Here is a 14,916-nt window from a genome sequence, read left to right as displayed (position 1 = left end):
TGTTAAAAATGAGAGGTGATTTATTATCATATATACAAATATATTAGTCACCTGATTGAGAGTGATATGCACATTTTAAGGATATGATTAAGGCTCAAATAGGCTTTCTCTAAAATTCTTTCCTTCTGTAAAGTCAATGCCTGCCTGTTAGAGACAATTAACACTAATACATTTGTGTTATAGTTTATCATGCTGTTTTAAAATAATATGAGCTTTACTTTTTCTTTCTTTTTGTTAGATTATTTCCAGGAGTAGTAGTGAAGGTAAGTATGTTATTGGCTACTAATTGGCTGTTAATTTTTCATTAATAGAATATTCTGGCACAGAGAAAGGAATATTTAAATGATATGTAAAAGTAAAGTAAGTTTAAACATTTTATTTGGATTTATTGACCACCTTATGGTCATCATGGTGTCATTTGGAAATGCATTTCATCGTAGAAAAAAGTCTTGTATTTGTCTGAGAAACATTTTTGTTTAGCTGCTCCTAACGTATGGCTAGCTCTGTTCAGGTAATAGAAAGCTACTTTTGTCATTCAAATATGCAAAAATTTAGCTACTACTGATTTAGCCTGAAGCTGATTCAGATGCCTTTCTCTGTCTTTCAAGAGCGTAAAAGGTAAAATTTTAGAAACTTTGGAGGATAGCTTGATTTTGTTCCATTTAACTCAAGTTAAAGGTAGTTATGCTGGGTGTGGTGGCTCATGCCTGTAATCCCAGCACTTTCAGAGGCTGAGGAGGCAGACCTGATTGCATCCAGAAGTTCGACACCAGCCTGGGCAACATAGTGAGACTCCCATCTCTACAAGAAATAAAAAATTATCAGGGTGTGGTGGCGTGCACCAGTAGTCCCAGCTACTTGGGAGGGTGAGGTGGGAGGATCTCTGGAGCCCCAGAGTTTGAGGCTGCAGTGAGTCATGATTGTGCCACTCCACTCCAGCCTGGGTGACAGTGAGATCCTGTCTCAAAAAAAAAGTAATTTGACATTTGAATTATGATACCATGGATTCAAAGATGCACTTAAATATTTAAACATTTTGGAAACTGGAGCCATCTTGATATGTCATTTTCCTGTGTTACATGTTTTTAGTTTTCTTCGGAAAGGCTATCAATTGACACTATATTCTGCAATGGATGGTATCTGGTAGCTGAGGAAATGCAGTACCAGAAGCTGAAGCATGCACTGGACTTGGCTGACTTTAAAACTTGGTTGACTTGGTTGGTCCCCATAATTCAAGTCAGTGGTTCCAAACATTTTCAAGTCAAAGTTTTATGATCATCACAATGATAGTTACTATCTTTAAAACTGGTTGATAAAATGCACAGTGGTAAAAAACTACTTTGATTTTTGTAACATTTTAAAATAAACTTGCTTTGTATTAATCCCAACAGTATGTATATACTGCATATTTGGAAAACAATGCATATGTGAGCTATATGTTCACTCTATGGTCATCGCTTGGGGCATTTATGGATTCACATAATGCTATAATGACTTTCATTGCCCCTGGTAGAGGAAACATTGTTCTAGATGACTGTGTTAGTCCAATTAGGCCGCCATAACAAAATGCCATCAATTGGGAGGCTAAACCGACAGACATTTATCTCTGGAGGCTGGGAGTAACAGATTAGGGTACCAGCATGGTTGAGTTCTGGTGATGGCCTCTTTCTGGCTTCTTGCTGTGTGCCTACATGGTGGGCAGAGACCTGGCTTCTGGCTGTGTGCTTACAAGGTGGACAGAGAGCCAGAGCTCTTTCTTTTTGTTTTCTTTTTCTTTTTTTTTTTTTTTTGAGACAGAGTCACGCACCATTGCTCAGACTGGAGTGCAGTAGCACGTTCTCAGCTCACTGCAACCTCTGCCTCCCGGTTTCAAGCAATTCTCCTGCCTCAGCCTCCTGAGTAGCTGGCATTACAAGCATGTGCCACCACACCTGGCTAATTTTGTATTTTTAGTAGAGATGGGGTTTCACTATTTTGGCCAGGCTGGTCTTGAACTCCTGATCCCATGTGATCCACCCACCTCGGCCTCCCAAAGGGCTAGGATTACAGGCATGAGCCACCGCAGCTGGACCGAGCTCTTATAAGGGCACTCATCCCATCATGAGGATCCCACACTCGGGACCTCATCTGAACTTCCCTTACCAAAGGCTGCATCTCAAATACCATCACATTGAGGGTTAAGGCTCCAACATATGAATTTTGCAGGGGACACAGTCCCATCTATAGCAATGGCAATTCGTGCTTGGAGCCCACTCTGGTCACCTTAGCAGGACTGGCCTCTCTGCAAGTGACAGGTTTTCATGTGTGGCCTTTGACAGTTGTCTTGTGTGAGTTTTATGCCCAGGCTCTGCAGAACTAATGTCTAATCCTTCTCTCCAAAGCAGAAAGATGTTTTCACTGAATTTCTTCCCACCTCCTTCTGCAGTTGACAAAATTAATCACTCCTTCCTTTTTGTTCTGAAACTTATGTCTTCTTATTTATTTTTATGATTCTTTTGTTTGTGTTCCGCTATATGGATTATGACTTTCTTTCACAGTTTATCCTTCTCTACCGATTTGAATGACTTATGTCCTACTTTTATTTTACTGGTAGTTATCCTTAATTTAATTACTAACATCAAAATGGTGGTACCTTATTTCTTCTTCTTTGTATGTGACAATAAATTTAATGTGTTAAAGAAATGTAAGACTATTAGGCTGTGGGAGGGACGTGGTCAGAGCTTTTCATCGTTTGAAGATGTCTTTCTGGCTTTTCTACAATCTTACTCTCACTTTGCATGCTGTGCCTCTTACAATCCTGTTGAATTATCTTCTGATATTAAGGGTTGAAAGCATGTTTATTTTACATGGTTCTTGGTGACTTATTTTGAATCCAAATGTTACTTTAGCTCAGGAAAATTTGTTCTTTGATAATTTTATTACAGCAGAGTTTCTCAATTTTGGCAATATAGATATTTTGAACTGGGTAATCCTTTGTCCTGGGTGCTATCCTGCACATCAAAGGGTGTTTGGTGGCATCCCTGTCCTCTACCCTCTAGATGTCAACAGCATCCATCCCCAAGTCATGACAACCAAAAACATCTCCACACATCCCCTGTGGGGCAAAATCATCTGTAGTCAACAACTACTGAGGTAGAGTGCTCTGGGTGTATTTAACAGAATATCTAGCTCGAATAGGCTTAAATGATAAAGACAACTTACTGGCTGAAGGGACTGAAGAGTCCAGAGGTGGGCAGTTTGGAAATAGAGTGGCTCCGCTCCATTTCTCTATAGCCCTGTCGGTTCTGCCTTTCTCAGAGTCTAGTCTTCGCTCTCAAGGTGGTTTCCCTTGTTGGTTGCAACCAGAACTTTGTGCTTCCTGGTTCACATCTGGGGGAGAAAGTTTCGCTTTCCTTAACCAGCAAACAAAAGCCCTAGCTTTGCTCTGATTGGGTGCCCTGCCCTCCAGATGAACCAGTCACTATGAAAAGATAAATGGGCCACCTCTGCCTAGTTTAAGCCAGTCCGGATTTACCCCTGGAACTGATCGGTCTCACCCAAATAGCACAACTGCTCCATAACAGAGGAGTGGGGAAGGATGGTGGAGAGGCCACCAAAAAGTCCGTTACATTTACTTTCTGTTCCCTCTTTGTAAGATTATCTGTCACATCTTTGTTTTTATCTTCATGTGCATCTTTTCCTCACTCATTTTCCCCCCTGCATTTTGACAGCAGTTCTCAAGTTCTTCTTAGAAGAAGAATTACCTGGCTTGAAATATCAATATTGCCAAAGTTGAGAAAGTCTACTGTAATAAAAGTATCAAAGAATTAATTTTCCTGAGCTAAAGTAAGATTTGGTTTCAAAATAAGTCACCAAGAACCATGTAAAATAAACGCATATATGAACGTGTGCACATGCTCACAACCCTTAATACCAGAAGACAGTGCAACAGGATTGTGAGGGGCACAGGCTGCAAAGTGAGTTATATCGTAGAAAAGCCAGAAAGACACCCTCAGTGAAAGGCTCTGACCGTGTGTAGGAGTCGTTTTCTTACTCTTTCAAACATAAAATTGAGTCTTTGAAATTATACTTTCAGGGAAAATTCAGATGTTGGATTCCTTCCTACTTAGCTTAGGATCCCTGGTGACAGAAAAGACTGTAGATCATTTGATTCAACAGGAGGTAAGTTGCAAATAACAAAATAGATACCAGCGGCTCCAGAAACCTTAGAGAAGATCGTACATAGGTCTCTGTTTTGTTTCTTCTCCATGAATGTCTTCTCAATTCCCAAAAGGGCTTGAAGACTTTTAACTGCATTTTGGATGCTGTCCCTCGGGAAGAAAGAAAAAAATTCCCTTTGTCAGAACGCATGTGTCATCTTATGTAAGTGACTTTGTATAAGTTACGTGCTGTAGTAAGGGTAAAACCTCTCACGATTGTACGACTTCAGTCTGTGTTCTGCTTAGACCTGATTATGTCGTTTCTCTCTTCGGTAAATGCTTTGTGCACCTATTATGAGTCAGGCACTATGCTAGGTGATAAAGAGAGGCTGAGGTAAAAAGAAGACATTGCAGCCGGGCGCGGTAGCTCATGCCTGTAATCCCAGCACTTTGGGAGACCAAGGCAGGCAGATCACAAGGTCAAGAGATCCAGACCATCCTGGCTAACATGGTGAAACCCCATCTCGGCCAGGCACGGTGGCTCAGGCCTGTAATCCCAGCACTTTGGGAGACTGAGGCAGGTGGATCACGAGGTCAGAAGATCGAGACCATCCTGGCTAACATGGTGAAATCCTGTCTCCACTAAAGATAGAAAAAATTAGTCGGGTGTGGTGGCAGGCGCCTGTAGTTCCAGCTACTTGGCAGGCTGAGGCAGGAGAATGGCGTGAACCTGGGAGGTGGAGCTTGCCATGAGCCGAGATCATGCCACTGCGCTCCAGCCTGAGGGCGACAGAGCGAGACTCCGTCTCAAAATAATAATTAAAAAAAAAAGAAACCCCATTTCCACCAAAAATACAAAAAATTAGCTGGGCGTGGTGGCACGCACCTATAGTCCCAGCTATTCAGGAGGCTGAGGTAGGAGAATCACTTGAACCCGGGAGGCGGAGGTTGCAGTGAGCCGAAATTGCAGCACTGCACTCCAGCCTGGGCCACAGAGCGAGACTCTGTCTCAAAAAAAAAAAAAAAAAAAAAAAAAAAAATTGCTAGATTTTTCCTTTTTAATAATTACGAAGTATTTTATTTTTTCTTTTTGCATCAACATTGAGGCAAAATGCTTTCTCAGGCTCGATTTTTTTCATTGTAAATGTGAACTAAATTCGTGATTCAGGGGAGAATGTTAAGAGTATAGACCGTAGAGCCTGCTTGGCTTCAAATCCGAGTTTTGCCACTTTTGCCCGTTGTCTTTGAGCACAGCCCTGACTTCATCATACCTCAGTTTGTTTCCCTGTAAAATGGAGTCAAAGTAATACCTACTTGATAGAATTATTGTAAAGGTTAAATCAAGCAATCCATGTAAAGTGATTAGCACATTATCTGCTAAAGAGGAAGTGCCCCAAGGTAGCTACACTAATGTGAGATGGAATTTTGATTGCTTTTCATGTGATGGATTTTTTGTTTTTTGGTGACCCAAAGCCACTGTTGCATAGTTCTTGGGATGTGAGATTTAGAGGTAAGGTTGTAATGTGTGACCATAGAAACAACAAAACCAGCACCCTGTTTTGAAGTTGGAACCGGAACCTGTGACTGTGCTAACCACCAGCCAGCATGGAGGACATCATTGTGGCACATTATTTACTTGGTGTGTGGCCACAGTGTAGGGCTTGAAATAGGTGATTTGTGAGCATGAAACTCACTGTCATAGTGTTTGTCCATTTAGTCTTTGCAGGATATAGTTTTTACACTGAATTTTTCCTAAACACATTTTTATTTAATACATTAGTGAAATCACTACTCTTAGTGGTGTATTTAGATTTGGAGAGCAGCTGATCTCATATTTTCTCCTAAGTTTTCAAACTAATCTTTGAACACACTACCTTATTGTCTGTGTGTTCTAGAAAGTCTGGAATGTTCTGGACTTCAAAGGTAAAAACTGCAATATAAAATTAAGCGGAATTAATTTTGCTCAGTGGTACTGTTTCCTGGTTTCTATTTAATAGTAACAAGTCAATCTACTTCTTACAAAGTTTCTCAACAAATCTATTCTTTAAAATGGGAGTTATTTCAGGCGTTAAAAGATAGACTTGGCCGGGCATGGTGGCTCACACCTGTAATTCCAGCACTTTGGGAGGCTGAGGTGGGTGGATCACTTGAGGTCAGGAGTTCAAGACCAGCCTGACCAACATGGTGAAGCCCCGTCTCTATTAAAAATAGAAAACATTAGCTGGGTGTGGCGGGCACCTGTAATGCCAACTACTTGGAAGGCTGAGGCAGAATTACTTGACCCTGGGAGGCAGAGGTTGCAGTGAGTCAAGATCGTGCTGCTGGGTGACAGCCTGGGTGACAAAGCCAGACTCAGTCTCAAAAAAAAAAAGATCGACTCACACTTGTTAGCATTTATTTGAAATTCTGAGTGAATAATGTACAATTCGAGAGTCTGCATTAGTTACAATAATGTAATAGCTTAATCCTATTACATCTCTAAATTAATTTGTTTTTTATTTTGTTTTGTTTTGTTTTTTGAGATGGAATTTCACTCTTATTGCCCAGGCTGGAGTGCAATGGCACGCTCTCAGCTCATACAACCGCCGCCTCCGGGGTTCAAGCGATTCTCCTGCCTCAGCCTCCCGAGTAACTGGGAATACAGGCATGTGCCACCATACCCGGCTAGTTTTGTGTTTTTAGTACAGATGGAGTTTCTCCATGTTGGTCAGGTTGGTCTTGAACTCCCAACCTCAGGTGATCTGTGCGTCTAGGCCTCCCAAAGTTCTGGGATTACAGGCATGAGCCACCGTACTCAGCCTAAATTAGTTTTTAAAATCAGATCAAGCAGCTCATAGGAAAGAATCACTGTCTGTATCATTTCCTGCAGGTATCAAACTGTGTAAAAGGACATATGCCCTCACAGGTTGATGCGGTGATTATAAAACTCCGCAATTAATTTGATGAACCCTTAGAGATCATCAAATGGAATTCACTTTACAAGAGGGAAAATAGAACCTCAGAGTGTATATAGTAGTTCTAGCTTCTTAAAAAATAACATCTAGGTCCTTAATATATAAACTTGAGAAGGTTTTTCCATAAATATGTATTATTGACATTAAGGAAATTCTGATGCTGAATTTGAAATAGTTTCAGAAACATATTTTGGTTTTAAAGTTTAATGCCAGTATAGTAAAGTTTTACCTCTTGATGTTCGCTTCAGTTAAATGTGATTTATCTAAATGTTTCAGGAAAGACCTTGCAAGGACACTCTTGACTGTGGGTGGTAAGAAATTTTAGAATTTTCAGTATTAGAATATTAAATATTGGACACTGGGGGTTTTATGAGCATCTTGGGACCATGGGGAATAAATTATGGTTAAATTGAAGGTAGGAATTAGGGTTTTATTTTAAATTTATTTTGAGAGATTTTAGCATGCTGAAAATGGTAAAGAATAATTCGTGAATACTCGTTTACTGCCAGCCAGCTTTGTCAAAATTTAGCATTTTACCACATTAGCTTCAAGTCTGTTTTTAAAGAAAACAAAAAGGTGTCATGGATAAAGTCCCCTGTGTCCATGTTCCTCATCCCATTTCCTTCTCCTTGACTCAGATTTGTTTTTCGTTCCCAAGCATATTTTTCTGTTTTTACTCTGTAGATCCCTAAATAACATGCATTATCATTTTGTAGATTTTAAAAGCATCCTATAAATGCCATTCCTTGGGCTACAACTCCCTTTTTGCCCTTAGAATTGTTTGTAATTTAAACATGTTACTACATGTAGTTTTAGTTTATTTGCTGTGAAATACTACAAGTTATTTTGGGATTTTATTTTGTAGTAGAAACTTTTTTTTTTTTTAAATGGAGTTTTGCTCTTATTGCCCAGGCTGGAGTACAATGGCATGATCTCGGCTCACTGCAACCTCAGCCTCCTGGGTTCAAGCGATTCTCCTGCCTCAGCCTCCTGAGTAGCTGGGATTACAGGCATGTACCACCATGCCCGGTTAGTTTTTGTATTTTTAGTAGAGATGGGGTTTCACCATGTTGGCCAGGCTAGTCTCAAACTCCTGACCTCAGGTGATCTGCCTGCCTTGGCCTCCCAAAGTGCTGGGATTCCAGGCATGAGACACCACGCCTGGCCAGTAGAAACATTTTTAAGGCTGTTTGATGATTTGGTTTGGATGAGTATTTTAATATATCTAAAATATAATACCCATAAATATTATTTATTTAAAAATTGTTATATACCAACCTCTTATTTAGATTTTTATTTTATTTCTTAAATACTGAATTTATATGATTTTGGCAAGGCGTGGTGGCTCATGCCTACAATCCTGGCACTTTGGGAGGCCGAGGTGGGCAGATCGCTTGAACCCAGAAGTTCAAGACCAGCCTGGCCAACATGGCAAAACCTTATCTCTACTAAAAATATAAAGATTAGCAAGGCATGGTGACACATGGCTGTAATCCCAGCTTCTTGGGAGACTGAGGCAGGAGAATCACTTGAACCCAGGAGGCGAAGATTGCAGTGAGTCGAGATCGGGTCACTGTACTCCAGCCACCACTGCACTCCAGGGTGACAAAGTGAGACTATCTCAAAAAAAAAAAAAAAAAAAAAAAAAAGAATTTAAATGATTCTTATTACTCCAGGATGCATCTTGCCATGGTAACTCTAAGACATAATGCTAGGCTTCTCAGATGGAGTTTCTTAGAGCAAGTGCTAGCTCTGGAACTCATTTTTTCTTTTGCTTTGTGCCCAGAATTATCTGTGTCTACCATGTTTTTAATCTCTAGATTATGACCAGCAGGTTGCTATTTCTGAAGCGCTGTGTAGACTGACGATTAGAAATTCAAGGGAGGAACTTGTCCATAAATGGTTTGATGATGAAGTCATTGCCGAAGGTTTCAAAGAAATTAAGGATCGAGAATTTGAGACGGTGAGATTCCTGGTCATGCGAATTTCTGTTTAGCCAATATTTATTAAGCTTCCTCTGAGAACTTTCCTGTGTGTTGGGCTTACGGGAGGATTTTTTTTTTTTTTTTTTTTTTTTTGCTTAAGTGTGATTACACTGCCATTCTTAAACTTGTTTCCCACTTAGGAGAAACAATTTGAAGGCAATATGAACAGAATATTGTGAGCTAGATATAGGGATACAGATAGGACTTTTTCTTTTCTTTTTCTTTCTTTCTTTTTTTTTTTTTTTTTTTTTTTTGAGACAGAATCTCATGCTATTGCCCAGGCTGAAGTATAGTGGTGCAATCTCAGCTCACTGCAACCTCTGCCTCCTGGGTTCAAGTGATTCTCCTGCCTCAGCTTCCCAAGTAGCTGGGATTACAGGTGCCTGCCACCACGCCTGGCTAATTTTTTATTTTTAGTAGAGACCAGGTTTAGCCATGTTGGCCAGTCTTATCTTGAAATCCTGACCTCAGGTGATCTGCCCACCTTGGCCTTCCAGAGTGCTGGAATTACAGGTGTGAGCCACCGTGTCTGTCCAAGACTTCTTTATAGGATACAGAACTAGGTGAATTTGATGGATTCAGTTAAAAAAATTGTCTTGGAAGGGTGAGCAATTTTCAATGGACCTTGAACGGTAGGGAGAATTGAAGAAGAAATCAGAGCATTTTTGCCTTGCAGAAGGCAGCTGCTGTGATGGCAGGAGGCTGAAATGGACATGGCCTGGCAGAGGAGTATTATGGGGTGGCTGTGTTCTGAGCCATCCGACCTGTATAATTTGGAGAAACAATACTTTTTAGAGTCTTCTCTGCAACCTGGGCTTCCTGTGATTGTGTTCACAAAAGCCACACAAAAATAGCTTATGACTTTGTTGTGTATTCACCTTCATCTTAAAATAGCTAAAACATTTTCCCTCTTCTTCTAAAAAGTTTTTAAAATGAGGGTTAGACTCCTGTAGGAAAAGGTAAAATTCTTAATAACAGTACTCATGTTGACAAAACCTTTCTGGTCAAAATTCCCATGTAATCAGGATTTTTATTAAACATGGACCTTTATATTTCCTCAGACTCTGAACCTACTGTCATATACTGCATATAGTAATTATTTAGCCAGGATTCAGTATAATCTCAGTGGAAAGACCATGAGCTTTGGGTCTATCCCAAACTGGGTTGAACCTAGAGTTTGAGCCCCACCTCTCCAATTTATGGGATGTGTGCATTTTGGCAAGGTAGTTGACTTGTGAAGCCTGAGTGACTTCATCTGTAAAATGGGACTAAATTCTCAAAGTCTTGAGAATTCAATAAGAGAAACTGAAAGATCCAGGGCTATTGTAGGCACTCATGTGTTAATTTCCTTTCTGCTCTTTGTCATTTCTCATTTGCAGGAAAATTTGATGAAAATAGAGAAATGTAATTATCTTGTTTCCAAAATCATTTCCTTCCCCAGAGCTATCAGTTTCTCAATTGAATTGAGTGTGTGTGTGTGTGTGTGTTTTTTTTTTTTTTTTTGAGGCAGAGTTTTGCTCTTGTTGCCCAGGCTGGAGTGCAAAGGCGCCATCTCGGCTCACCGCAACCTCCGTCTCCTGGGTTCAAGCGATTCTCCTGCCTCAGCCTCCCGAGTAGCTGGGATTACAGGCATGTGCCACCACTCCCGGCTAATTTTGTATTTTTAGTAGAGACGGGGTTTCTCCATGTTGGTCAGGCTGGTCTCCAACTCCCAACCTCAGGTGATCTGCCTGTCTCAGCCTCCCGAAGTGCTGGGATTACAGATGAGAGCCACCGCACCCAGCCCGAATTGCTTTTTTACATGAAAGGCTTACACTGCTGATGTCTAATTACTGCTGAATGGTAGATCAGGAGCATAAGGAGTGTTGACTACAATAGCCAATCCTTGCTAACAAAAGGGAACAGAATCTTGGATCTGTGTCTCTTTGTTTTTAGAATGTGGGGCAACAAATTTCTTCCTGAGAGCTGTTGGTTAGGTAAACTCTAATAATAGTCTTTGTTCTTAGAACATATGCTAGGAGAAGAGAGTGAGATAGAGAACTCCCAAAAAGGAAAATTGGCCGTAGATAATACACCCAGATCAACCCAAAGTTGATAAATTTTATAGGTTTGTGGTTGGTTTGTGCTGTGCAGGTGTTAGGGAGGTGGATGCCCAATGGGTTGGTCAAATATTGTAACCTAGGTCATCAGTAAGATGTATTTCTCTTGCTTACACTTCTGACCCAGTGAAACATAACCAGGCATTTAACTTTTGGAGACCTAAGTATTCCTCAGCTGAAAATCTAATGGCTGTAGGGAGCAAAGGTTCCTTCTAGAAACATGATCCCGGAGCCTCCTCTTTGTGGCATGAAGTATTGTTAACATATAATAACAAATGCTTATAAAGCCTCATTGATGTTACTGCATCCTGGTCATTTAGAAGCAAACACTGGCCTCTATATGCTAAGGTAGTATTGACCAAGACATCTTGATTTTTTTTTTAATAAAAGAGTTTATATCATTTGCTTTGAAGGACAGTAGACGTTTTCTCAATCACCTAAACGACAGACTCGGTGACCAAAGAAGGTAAGTTGTGTCTCTGAGCATTATTGACTAGTTGTATTCTGAAAATATCTAATGTTTTAAAAGAACAGTTTAGGATCCGTTTCATTTTGGGAGAGAATATTGGGTACATCTTTACAGAGCATATTGAGTTGTCCATTGAGTAGAAACCTGAGAAGATCAGACCCTTTCTGCCTAGTGGCTTGTTGGAGTGTGTTTAAAAATTATCTCTATCAGTTTTATTATATGTGTGACTTGGGGTATTTTAAAATAATACATTCTTTAAAGAGTTCATAAATTGTATTAAAAACAATTTCCTGACTTGAAGTTGCTGGAGTTAGTTGTATCATGAACAATTAAGTCCTTGGTCAGGCAATATTGGCTAAATTCACTCCTTTTGTTTGGGAATCTGGCTGAGTAACTGGGTTGAGATACAGTACTAGTAAACCTGGTTTACTGACTGCCAGATGGAGATTTGAAATCTACCCATAGTAGGTCTCCATTTGCAGACTTAAACCCCCTATCATACTCTGTACGAGGAGACTTAATGCATACTCTAGTTATAAGTGCTTGTTGCGGAACGTCTGTAGATGTGTTTAAGGTTCATTCATATTTTATTTTTTAATTGTGAGGTGTTTTGCAGGGTGTATTCATTTCCATGTGTTGCTGCTTTTGCTGATGAGCATGAGGTATGTTCATCTCTCTTGCAGGTCTGAGGGTGGTGTGCAGTGAAACCACGAGTTAGGTTTATATGGTTAGGTCAAACTTTTGCTCTCATGACTCAAAAGGGCTTTTTAAAAAAGGATGCCAACTTCTTCTCCTAATGACCTAAATTCTCCAACTGATCATACCATACCCTAACCAGAATGCATTACCAGTAAGTTTAAGGGCTCTACTATTACTACTGGAAAAAGGAATTTTAGGGTCTGTACTATGTACATGAGGACAGTTACAGGAAGCTTGCCTCATTTTACCCTATTCATGAGTAACATAATTCATGCCTAGACTGGGGTAAAAAGAATGATTTCCTTGCTTCTCTCCTTCCATCTTATGCCCCACCCTCTTATTCTCAACCATTGGGGCCACTGTCCTTTCTCTCTGTCTCATTCTACCTTGCAGTTTATAGTCCAAGGTTGACCAGTTTCTTCCCCACCCCCCATTTGGTTTCTAGAGGAACAAGGTCCTTCATATAAAAGGGCCGCAACCTACAGCATCTCAGTTTCAGGCTAAAATATTTAGAGGTCTTGGAACCTTGACTTTGTTTGAGTGTCCTGGACCCTGTCTTCAGAATGTCCTCATTCATCATTTCTTTGTTTTGGGTTCAGAGTCCCCTTCTTGGCCTCTCTGAGCTAAACTTTCAACTCATGGCTACACTACACATTCCTCTTCTCTAGAACTGAGTCTGGTAGGCTCATTCTGTTTATTTTCCCTCTGATTGTCTGACAATTCTGCTCTGTTTGGTTTTTCTTCTTTCTATGACATCCAAATTTTCATTCCCTTCCATCAGGGCCCTTACCCTGACCCTTACACTGGCTTCCAGGAACATGTATTGTGGGTGAAAGCCCTCATTCACCTCTGTAGCTATTAAAAGGTAGACATGTATTATAGAAAGGAAAGAGGTCCAAGAAATACAACGTATTGGAAAATTGGATTGTAGAATAGTAAGTCTGGTGTTTTATCTATTGTTGGGGAATAAAATCTTTCTATATACTTTTTTTTTTTTTTTTGAGACGGAGTCTCGCTCTGTCGCCCAGGCTGGAGTGCTGTCACGTGATCTCGGATCACTGCAAGCTCCGCCTCACTATTCTCCTGCCTCAGCCTCCTGAGTAGCTGGGACTACAGGCGCCTGCCACCATGCCTGGCTAATTTTTTGTATTTTTAGTAGAGACGGGGTTTCACTGTGTTAGCCAGGATGGTCTCAATCTCCTGACCTTGTGATCTGCCCGCCTCAGCCTCCCAAAGTGCTGGGATTACAGGCGAGAGCCACTGTGCCTGGCCTATACTTGTTGATGTATGTCTAGAAAACATCTGGGAGGAAACAAAGGCATTGTTAATGGTGCCTATGGAAAGGTACTTACGAAAAGCTGAGGGGCAGAGAAGATGTTTACTGTTTCTATAAACACCATACTGTTAGAATCTTTCTTCCCCTGTTTTAACTATAAGCATCTATTTATTTTAGAATAATTAAAATGAAGGAAATTTGAAGTCTTCAAGTTTTAGCTCTACTCTAATGGAAGACAGATGGCACATCACTCATGTTTGGTTACAGTATCTCCTTCTCTGGAAGTTTCCATCCATATGCAGTGTGGATTGTTACTGATTCAACATAGAACTGTTTTCTCTGTGATTTTCATTAGAAAAAAATTGTGTAGATAGAATCATGTGACATATTTAAATATCTATTAAATATGCTAAGGATAGTGGGATTTTTGGAGGGGTGAGGAGAAATGGCTGAGTTCTATAAAACTGAGATCCTTCTGTTTTGCACAAAAGAGTCATTCAATAAAGAGAGGCTCTATTATGCCAGGAGAATGCTGTTCCAGGAAAGCAGAAATTCTGTTTTCAAGGGAATAATGTTTATCTGACCCTATAGCATGATTTTTATGTGTATAATTCATGCTGAAATGATCTCTTACAGATGAGAAAACCAGCGGATGAAAAATTAGAGAAATTTTGGATCGACTTCAACCTGGGAAGTCAGAGTGTCACTTTTTATATAGACAATGCTGAGGTAATGATGTTCGATTCTTGGTTAGAACTAAGCCTTTAGAGATCATTTTTATGTAAGTATATGTTTTGCGCTCATGAATTTCACTTATTTATTTTCCCAAGAATACTCTATGGGACTCAGTGACACTTCCGAAGGAAGCAGTGATGAATTTCGACGTAATAGGTAATATGATACATTTAAACAACCTACGTCCAGTTCCAAGTATTATTTCTGTTGTATTTGAAGTGTATATTTATTTATACATACTGTATGTTTATTTTTATTATATTCTAGGGCATATTTTGATCATGCCTTGAGGTAGGAAGGCTGTATGGTATGATGGAAGGTGTGCTGTCACAGGTTTGTGACTTCTGTGCTTTGTGACCTTGGGATTAAATTATTTGTCTAGTTTTTTCATTTTAAAAATGTTTGTAGATCCTCACAAAATTAAAAGTAGAACTACCATATGATCCAGCAATCAATTAACAATGCTTTTCCCCAAAGTGTTGCTTTGGTTTGAAAGAGTCTGATGGGGAGAGGAGAACATGTCATCCTAGGTTCCTCTCTTGATAAACCTAGAAGATCAG

At 40.1% G+C, this 14,916-nt stretch overlaps 1 protein-coding gene across 1 annotated transcript in view; it reads left to right on the top strand.

Moving 5' to 3' along the window:
- SYCP2L (synaptonemal complex protein 2 like) overlaps positions 1–14,916 on the top strand; it is an 81,696-nt gene that overhangs the window by 12,446 nt on the left and 54,334 nt on the right. The window contains exons 6-14 of the mRNA XM_010357163.2: positions 239–263; positions 4,076–4,161; positions 4,274–4,362; positions 7,370–7,404; positions 8,914–9,056; positions 11,591–11,643; positions 12,263–12,308; positions 14,258–14,350; positions 14,452–14,512. Coding sequence (XP_010355465.1) covers positions 239–263; positions 4,076–4,161; positions 4,274–4,362; positions 7,370–7,404; positions 8,914–9,056; positions 11,591–11,643; positions 12,263–12,308; positions 14,258–14,350; positions 14,452–14,512 — 631 coding nt within the window. The remainder of the gene's footprint in view (positions 1–238; positions 264–4,075; positions 4,162–4,273; positions 4,363–7,369; positions 7,405–8,913; positions 9,057–11,590; positions 11,644–12,262; positions 12,309–14,257; positions 14,351–14,451; positions 14,513–14,916) is intronic.

Source organism: Rhinopithecus roxellana, chromosome 4, assembly GCF_007565055.1.
Source record: "Rhinopithecus roxellana isolate Shanxi Qingling chromosome 4, ASM756505v1, whole genome shotgun sequence".
Lineage (NCBI taxonomy): Eukaryota > Metazoa > Chordata > Mammalia > Primates > Cercopithecidae > Rhinopithecus > Rhinopithecus roxellana.
The sequence above is the reverse complement of the archived record's forward strand: the minus strand, read 5'-3'. Positions and strand labels throughout refer to the sequence as shown.